This window comes from Pomacea canaliculata, linkage group LG6, assembly GCF_003073045.1.
Source record: "Pomacea canaliculata isolate SZHN2017 linkage group LG6, ASM307304v1, whole genome shotgun sequence".
Classification (NCBI taxonomy): Eukaryota; Metazoa; Mollusca; class Gastropoda; order Architaenioglossa; family Ampullariidae; genus Pomacea; species Pomacea canaliculata.
The window spans coordinates 13076756-13086255 of NC_037595.1; the positions used below are offsets into that span (position 1 = coordinate 13076756).

A 9500-nucleotide genomic window follows, 5' to 3' on the forward strand; every position below is an offset into this window, starting at 1 on the left:
TAACTGGCATTTCAGTGCATCAAATTCCTTTGAAAGGTCTGAATCTTTTAGGAAATGCATTGCATTTCATGCGGCAACCATAAAATTCCAGTGCAGACATCTTCAGACAATCACTACTAAGACCTAACTCTCCTCCTGTGTAAGAAGACTAATTCAACTTGAACACTAAAGATATTTTCAAAGTTTCTCTTAGATTACATCTAATGTCATGGTCACAATTTTTTTTTTTTATAAAATTTGGAAAAACTATTACATTCTGTTATTGAAAGCAGCAGCTAGTCTAACATTATAATTAGTATTTGCCATGATATAAAGCTTCAGAAATGCTTCAATAATTTTCCAAAATGCAGGCGAGTTGCCCTAAAGTTTTTTATGGACAGTAAATTTATTCTCTCATTGTGATAATGGTCAATTTTTAGCTAAATTTAGTCATTTAAAAATAATTTTGCTTTCTGCTGATTATCTTTACTGCTGCTTTATAACTACTGCTCTAGAGGTAAAACATCTGGTTGTCCAGATACCACTCCATAACTTTGTAAACAAGACGTGTGTCATGTTGCTTCATGGCAAAGATTTACCCTTGCTTTGTTATTACAGCCCCCATTACTTCCTTCACAACTACCATTCACTATTGAAGAGACACATTTTGTTACAGTAACAAGAAAGGGTTTAAAAAAAAATTTAATTCAACTGTACATGAATTGCAGCATGCTAAACTAAATAGCAAGATCTAAACATATTACATACTTACAACATCCCTGTTCTCCTGTTTAGGGATTTCCATTAGTTGACTAAACCCAAAGTTCAACATTTTAGATACTTAAGGAACGGATAAAATTTTAATAGATGCTGCCAAGCAAGATCTTACAAAAGAATCAATCTGGCACAACACAGACAACCAATGATTACTTTTGTTCTCAATATGAAGTAGTCCAAAACACGCCTCCTTGAAAGTCCCATAACCCTCTCCCCAAATCTTGGAATAGGATGTCTGGCACACCAAGCAAACAAGGATAACTCCTAACAGACAAGAATGAGAACACTGTTTAAAAGTGTATTTGGTTAACACTGATGTTTGCAAATGTTAGCAGTTTCTTAGCACTGATATTTTCCTGCTTCACTCTCCATCTCTTTAGTTTTGTCAAAGCTATAAAATGCATGTCAAGTACTTTAAATCCTTACAAAAATTAAGCACATCCACAAAATTGTCAGAACAGTTCTGATGATCCGAATAATGTGAACAATACATTACATCTGAGTGAAATATTCAAGTCATTTAATGACCACTCATCAATGCTTTTTTTTAAGTCTTGTGTGGCCTACTTTGCTCCAGGCTATGTAACAAATAATTCTGTAGCCCTACAACTGGAGCTGTTTGCTGCACAGTCATCCTGTCCAAGGCAGCATGTCTTATGAATAAGGTTTTTGGGAAAGATTTTTGATGCTTAAAATAATAACTACATCAAAAAACTACTCATAGTATTTCCATTTGTGATGCACAAATTACTGGACTGAAACAAAGCACAAATTTTGTCCATTAATTTATTGAAGATTACATTCTGTCCACATTCAGTGCCTCTGTACAGGCAAATAAGAGCACATCTGAAGATCAGTCCCACACATAACTGTAATGTCCATTCTGTCAGATGACCACAGCATACACACAGATGCTAATGACAAATGCAAGAAAACATGACAGGCAGCTCCGTCTTTTAGGCAGCACTTTGCTCCAAATCTCCAACAGGCGCCTCAGGATCCTCATCATTGTAGATGTTTTCTGCCTGTAATTTAATTGACAAAAAATAAATAAAATGAATAAAAAAAAAAAAAATCACTATATTGAACATAAATGTTTACACATTAATGTTTTCTTATTGAGGAGAATACTCTTATTTCTAGATAATATCAACTGTCATCCAGGGATTAATTCCTTAACACTGATGTCGGCTGGTTAGCAGTAACATTACGTTTAAACAAAAACCACAGTAAAGACAATGATAATTCGCACACTATTTTAAAGAGAACAGTAAGGCAGCAAATTTTAATGGATGATACAATTACAAATGAAATATCATATCACATACATGATAAAGAACACACTAATATAAAATCTTACAGGTAAGAACCAATACATTCAATATTCAGAACACATATACTGTCATTACCATCTGCCACACTTGCATGATGTTATCCTCTGACACAGAGCAGATAACCCATGGTTCATTAGGATTCCAGGAAAAATCGGAAATCTTGGCAGTGTGGCCTCCATGGATAAACTGCAAATGAAAAGAGCAGTGAATGATCAAAAGTGCAGGTGGAATACTTCAGTGCAAGAGCAGCTTTCTTCATTCACAGCAGGAGTGGGTAGAAGACCCTTCTGTTAGAGCCATGTTTATGATCTTCATCATGAGATTTTGTAAAAGTGATACTCACAAGGAGCTCAGGGGGTCCATCCTCAGCATCCTCTGCTGACTGTTCTTCACCAATTTTGCTGCCAAAAATCAAGACACAAACTGTACTGTTTTCTATGTTTAATATTTTAAAAAGTATCTTCCTCCATCCAACCACTTTTTTAAAACTATAGACATACCTTGCTTACCAACAAATTGTCCATTATTTACATATGATCGGGGCTCAACTTTGACTAAGACTTAACAAGATAATGAAACATTAGGAAGGAAGGAGAGAGCAATTCTTGGCAGCCATTTACAACTGCACAATGTCCCTGTTCTATACCTTAAATCCCATACATGAAGACGGCGGTCTGTGCCACTGGAAGCCAGTATTGTCTCATTATGAGGTGACCACTGAACCTGTGTGTAAGAGCCAAATTTTATTTTACACAAAGGAAAGGAAAATTCATATGCAAGAACTGAATATACGAATGTTAAATTATCAAAGTGAAATGAAGCAAAACTAGTGACAATGGGTAATTTCACTGCCATTAATGTAACCAGAGCAATACAAGCTAGGTAAACTAATTATTCACCAATAAGATAACATCTATAGGATATGAGCTACATTAGAACTTCTGGTGTAAAATAATCTACAAGATTAAAGGACAGTTTAGAAAGCAATGAAAAAATGCCAGTTAATTAAACCAGATTGTCAAGGTGATTGCTCTTGGCTGAAATCAATTGAAAAGCAAATTTCAAAGAGACATACCTGAAAAATTTCATCTTTATGCGATTCAAAGGAATGAAGTTTCAATTTCAGATTGCGCAAATCCCAGAGTGCTACTGTCTGCAAACAATTTATATCACAAAAGATAAAAATTACAACAATTATATAACAAGTTTACACCAGGCTAGTCATATTCAGAGAAAGTTGGATAAGAAAAAGTATCACTCACATTGAAGCTTTCTTTATGCAGAATTATAAAGTTTTCACCACTTCAATGCCTAACTGATAATTTTTAACCTATTTCCTTCCATTCTTCATCAATTTGTTACCTACAAAATAAATGTTCTATCTCAAGCCTAAATTTAAGAACTTTCTACTCTCTTAAACATTGTCACTCCAATCTTGTTCTGATAAAAATGATCTGCAATATTAAAAAACATGAGATGGAAATCTTTATGCCATAATTTTCATTTTATTGCACATATTTTTCCCCGTTTATCATTTACCATGATTTGAAACAAACATCTGAATCATTATTTCTTTCACTGTCCATTTTTGCTTACTATTTTCCCAGTCTTAAAAAAAAAAAAAAAAACCACAAAAACCACACAGTGCCCTTACCTTATCAGCAGAGCCAGTGGCTAGGATGAACTCACTGTATGGGTTGAAAGACAGACAATTAACTTCTGCTGTGTGAGCATCCACAGTGTGACTAGGCTTATTGGTTGTGTTTGATCGTGTGTCCCAGCTAAATCAAAAGGAAAAATCATACAAAAACATTAAAATCTACTCTGTATCCGAGACAAAGTGGCCACATTAGAGCATTTCATACCCTGAGCAGCATGGTCGGAGAGAGACAATGGGCCAAACCACGGTCAGTTTGACAATAAACACTGCAATAGTTCCTGCTTGTTTTTCAAGGTTTTAAAAAAATAAGTAAAAAGCAAACCCCTTCTGTTAGAATTGGCCTTATGCCAACGTGTACCCGAGTAACAAGAAAAAAAGGTAGTGCTAGTCGCCACATCATGTTGTTGACAGATTATTGAAAACTATGTTGAATAAAATGACTACTTACATCATAAGCTTCTGATCATCTGCCACAGAGCCAAAAAGACTTTCATGAAGCAGGTGCCAAGCTACATCCTGTAAACAGATGGTCAGAATTTAAAATAAGTGCTGTTAGTTCTACAAAGCCACCATTAAGCATATTCCACCAACTACGATTGTGAAGAAAAACAAAAAAGCTTCTTCGAAAGTATCAGAAGACATGACAACTGTAAAGATATAGCACCACAAAGACTCATAGCTATGAACAAGTATCTCCAAGTATTTCCATGTTTATGCCTGGAGGGCCTATCGAGACCAAAGAGGTAGACTGACCTCTGGCTCAAGGTAGGTAGGAAAATATGTCAACACCCACCTCCACAACTGATGTATGCCCAGTGAAGATGGTATGTGCCTGGATTTCTCGCTGTTCTCTTTGCGTGCTGTTTATATCCCACAAGCAAATGGTCTGCATGTTGCAACAGATGAAAAAAACTTTTCAATTGCAAGTTAGTGTCTCCTAGTTACCCCCCAAAAAAGTGAACATCATTATTCCCTAACCAAATCATGGGCCACCTGATAGTGTTACAAACATTTAATTTAGCTAATGCTGCTATAATATGTTCCTATTTAACATTAAACAACAGCAAGCACCACAGACATCTAAATGCCAAGGTAATGTAAATGCATAGACTTCTTCTAATAAACAGTAACTGCAAACATTTCAAAAGTGGGGTGGTGAAAAGATGAGAACATGCTGCTGTTTAAAGTGGAAAGTTATTTACAAAGCTTTACCCGGTAACATTTACATAACAGTGCAAGATCTAACGTTAAGAACTCACGTGATCATCGGATGCACTCAGTAAATGACCATTCAAGTTTGGATTCCATGATAGTCCATACCTGAAATTAAAAATCAAACAGGAAAGTTTGCTATTATTTCTAACTTTAAAAAAAGGAGTGATAAGGATAAACACGTTTTTTCCCATTAAATTCACAGAGACCAGACGAAAAAAATGCTAATAGCATCTGTTAATTATGAACAAATTTCCTATCAACAAGCAGTAAATGCTGAGGGTCTTTCATTTAGATGAGCGTCCTTTGGCAACATTCAATCAGCAGTAAGCATTTTCTTTGTTGTATGCAAACCAGAAAAGGGGGTCAGAAATACTTGCATGGTTTAGCTTCTGGTATTTTATCACTGCAAGCGTTTTCTACAAGCTATACGATTTCACCTTCACTGACATAGTTAAAGAGTCATTCAAATTTAAGAAAAGTTTAGTCCCTTTCACAGTTCCCTGCACTTTCCGAAGTAGTAATTTTAGGTATTAGGTAGCAGAATCAAAGCAAACGAAGAAAGGGAAAGCTTTTAAGAAGTGAAAGAGTCCTGCCTATGCTTGGCTCTTTCACCTTTGACTGTTCACTGGTGGAGAGAACATTTGGTCAAGGGACGACTGACTAACTTATGCATGAATAGCATACTATTAGCACAATTTAAGTTTAAACACCTATGATTGTCTCGGTGTGGTTTTTTTTTTTTTTTTGCACAATATATTTACTTAAATGATAGACCACAGACTCCTCTTAATGTTAGTGTGTAGATGGGCTGTTCATAAAAACTGTAAGAAAAATATCATTTATGTTCAAAATATATATATATCTTGGGACTTTGGCAACCCTATCATGATGAAATTTAAAAGCAATAGGCAAAACATCATTCTGCACAGTTCTCTGTTTCTGCGAAGATTCCTTCCTAACCTTCACAGTATTTAACTTTTGAGTAATTAGATAATTACTAACTGCTCATGTGCTGAATAATCTATGAAATACCCTCATTAAAGTCATTTACTTGGTTCTGAAACATCTTAAAAAACCGGTTTTAGTAACATCGCCTGTTAAAAATATAATGACTGCTGTTTTGGGGGAATTTTTTTAGGGATGCAGATTGATAACAGTCAAAATTGCAAGCTTCAAAAGTGAAAGATTTATGAAAGTTATCATGAAAGAAAGTTGGAATCTGGCTAAGATAATGCTAAACCCTGCTTTAATGCTGCTGAGATAGAAATATAACAGCATTACCCTTCCTTTTGGTGACCTTTCAATCGCAATTCTGGTGTGCACTCTCCACTAGGATCTATAAAGGAATAATGTGCATGAGCTCCATGAACTTCTATTTCATTGATGTTATTAAATATTGATAAGCAATATTTAAGCAGCTGTCTTTTTTTAACATCAATATAATAAATCATAACCTTTAAAGTCAAATTTAATATGATTCTTAACATTTAGCAATGTTGGTGCACTTGAACTTTATATTTCAGTTAACCATGTTAAGTTGCAAAACTATATGTACATAGTGGTTAAGTAAAGACCCCAAAAGCTTAATCTATATAACACTCAAATAAATAAAAACATTCTTCTAAAATGACAACCAAAACACGCACATACATTTTAACATTTGCAACAACTGAGAAGCAACAATGGATACAATGAGATTTTCCTTAAAATTCTAAGCTAGGCAGTTCACCTGGTTTTGAAGGATGCTTTGTGTAGTCAAAAACAAGGACATCGCTTGAGGGTGTCTTGGTGGCAATGATACATGGGTTTTGTGGCATATAGCGGGCTCGATTCACCTCTCCTTCATGGTTGATTTTGATTTCTATTTCAATCTTCCCACTGACTGATCCAAAACCTCCAAATTCTAAAAACAAAGTTTACATAGGTTAAACTACACTTTAAGAAGTAGGTGACTTTTGATTATTATTTATCCCTAAGATATATATTTTTCTAGTGGGCGTGTCTTTTCCTAAGCTAAATAGATGTTGAATTCCTTTCCATCAAATTTTTGACACATCGACTCTTAAGAAAAATCATTTGAAGAAGTGCTGTTTAAGAAATATTTTCACCTTTTCTTTTTGAAAACTTTGTTTTATACTTGCTACACTGAAGCTTTTTGTGTATTTGATTGCACACACTTCTATGAATAAGTATGTGTGAATAATACCTACCTCTATTTCTATTGTTTTAACAGAGATTAACTTATTGTTTGTGTGTACATATGTGTATGCATTGTAGATTCTCTTGTCACTTAAATGTAACATTCCTTCTTTGTAAAGTACAGGGTCTAGCTTTGGCCCAGTGCTACATAAACTGAAAGATCACACATGCTCACCTCCTTTGTCACTGTCATAGTGAGATGCATCAAACTGTGCATTGTCATTAGGAAGCTGGACACTGGCAATCAGAAGGTGATTTTGCTCATCTGACCTGTGAAAAAGCATGGCCGAATATACTATACTGAGAGAACCATACATTTTAATAAGTACCTGATTGGGATCTGTGCATTTCTAAGCTAGACAATCTAAAACCATTCTTTACTATTACATTTTTATGCCTGTAGCCTTTTTGTTTCCCCCGGGACCGATGGTCAACTGGGGGTGATTAGGAACAAGAAGACTTTTTGTTTCCCAGACTCATGCTATTGTACAAGCATCTTATTGACTGTCTACAGAGTTTTGCTGGAAATGTCATATGATCTAACCAATATTTAATAGACTTTACATATATGTGTGTGCACACACACACACTTAGAGGGTGTCTGTCCACTTCGCCAAATTCGTGGAATTTTTTCTATATGGTTATTTTTGTATAAACCCCAAATTTTAGCAAAAAAAATTTGTGATTTTCATATAAATGCCTAGAAGCTAACAAAAAGATGTTGTCAACTCACGTATGTGTTCCTAGTATAAGCCTGTGAAGAGAATAGTCCTTTCCTTCTGGTCTGAAATAAAAATATTTGGTGGTATTTAACTGAATGGAAGATTTATCAGCATAAAAATATTATTTACAAAAAAATCTGAAGTAGTGAACTTTTGCACCAAGCTTGTTAATATAAATCTCTATAGCAAAGAAATAACCCATAATCTTTTAAGCATTATTTCATGTTCACTTTTTAAAAGGCCCTTTCATGCACATGCTCATCTACTCACTTTGCACTCTATGAGTATGACTACTCAAAAGATTTGCTGGACACCGGATGATGTGACGCTTAGCTAACATCATAATTGCAGTGACATAAAAGGTAACTGAAGTGATGACTGAAATTTGATAAATAAACCAAATCCCTGTATTGATATTATTCACATTAATTACTGCTAAATTTTCAAATAACTTGAATAATCAATTTATTACCTTGTAACATCTGGCAGCCACTGTGCAGTTAAGCTTGGCCATTCTAGAGCATGTGTCATAACCAGGTCATAGAGAAAAGGAGTGTTTTTCTTCCATATTTTGTACTCTTCATTAATGACTCTTTCTTCAACAGCATCATCAAATCCACCTTCACTAACTGCAAAAATGCATTTAATTATCACTGTATGTAGTGAATAGCATTGTTCATCAAATTTTAAAAACTGCTTACTCGGATATGAACTGATGTCTTCAACATTTAGAAGGAATCATATATGTTCAAAAAACTCAGTCTGGAAACTAAATAATTAAAAATATCATTCAGTAACAAGACTGACTCGATATCTTCTTTAAATGCGAACTTATTCAATCACATCAGACAGAAAATGTATTAAACGACAAATATTTCTGATATATATACACAGCGTTTAATTGAAAATAATGTGACTACGTAGCGTACTAGATCAATGGTTATAACACTTGCTATCTGACATTGAGCGTAAAAACTCCTGGGACTGTTCTGCAGAAAAATTTATAGTTTTTCTTTCTATTTACTAAGTCTTTTCCAAGAAATTATTTTGTTCCGCAGTGAGTAGGTGGCATTAGGTTTGTAGGTTTATTTGTAGCTGCGATAGCCGAAATTTCAAGCGAAGAAATATGCGGCTCATATGATCATTATATAGACATATAGAGTTGAAATGCACATTGAGGAATCAGAAATATTTTTGTTAAGCCTTTTACCATCTTTTTCTGATGACATTTCGGCAGACTAAACTCCAAAGAGAAAGCCGCTGTTAGCAACAAAGCGCAGCACGCTTTCGCACAGGATCCGGTCGCGCCAAATCTAAGAGCAGTACCGCAGACAAAATATTGTTCTGATAAAAATCTAGTTGACAAATGAAACTTAAAGCACTAAATCAAATTTATCAAATCACAAAATCTTCAATTCATTTTTTAATTTAATGAATGAAATTTATTTTAGTTCTGATGATCTCATTCTACATTTTATTGTTGCTTACAAAACACTTTCCACAGAACTAAATATTAAATAGAGTTATGTTTAAATATTTTAGAATTAACTGTATAGAAAACACGTATTTATATTATGAAAGAAGAGACTACTAGGACTCTTAAAATATTTTCAG

At 34.4% G+C, this 9500-nt stretch overlaps 1 protein-coding gene across 1 annotated transcript; it reads right to left on the minus strand.

The window, feature by feature from the left end:
- Window positions 1-662: 662 nt before the first annotated feature.
- Window positions 663-9228, minus strand: LOC112565579 (histone-binding protein RBBP4). The gene is made up of 15 exons (XM_025241108.1): window positions 9097-9228; window positions 8359-8515; window positions 7898-7948; window positions 7340-7434; window positions 6695-6868; window positions 6247-6301; window positions 5010-5070; window positions 4544-4636; window positions 4199-4266; window positions 3745-3871; window positions 3166-3243; window positions 2737-2813; window positions 2434-2491; window positions 2166-2276; window positions 663-1781 (listed from the first exon to the last, which is right to left on the minus strand). The coding sequence occupies exons 1-15, from the start codon at window positions 9113-9115 to the stop codon at window positions 1713-1715; spliced, it is 1293 nt and encodes a 430-aa protein (XP_025096893.1). The 5' UTR covers window positions 9116-9228; the 3' UTR covers window positions 663-1712.
- Between the last annotated feature and the right edge of the window lie 272 nt (window positions 9229-9500).

What these genes read in the sequence shown, in the direction of transcription:
- LOC112565579 (XM_025241108.1), bottom strand. An exon ending in AAAGGTCACCAAAAGGAAGG is followed by an intron (nt 5,071 to 6,246) that starts GTAATGCTGTTA and finishes TTTTAATTTCAG; the next exon opens with GTATGGACTATCATGGAATC. An exon ending in ATAAAGATGAAATTTTTCAG is followed by an intron (nt 2,814 to 3,165) that starts GTATGTCTCTTT and finishes TCTTACACACAG; the next exon opens with GTTCAGTGGTCACCTCATAA.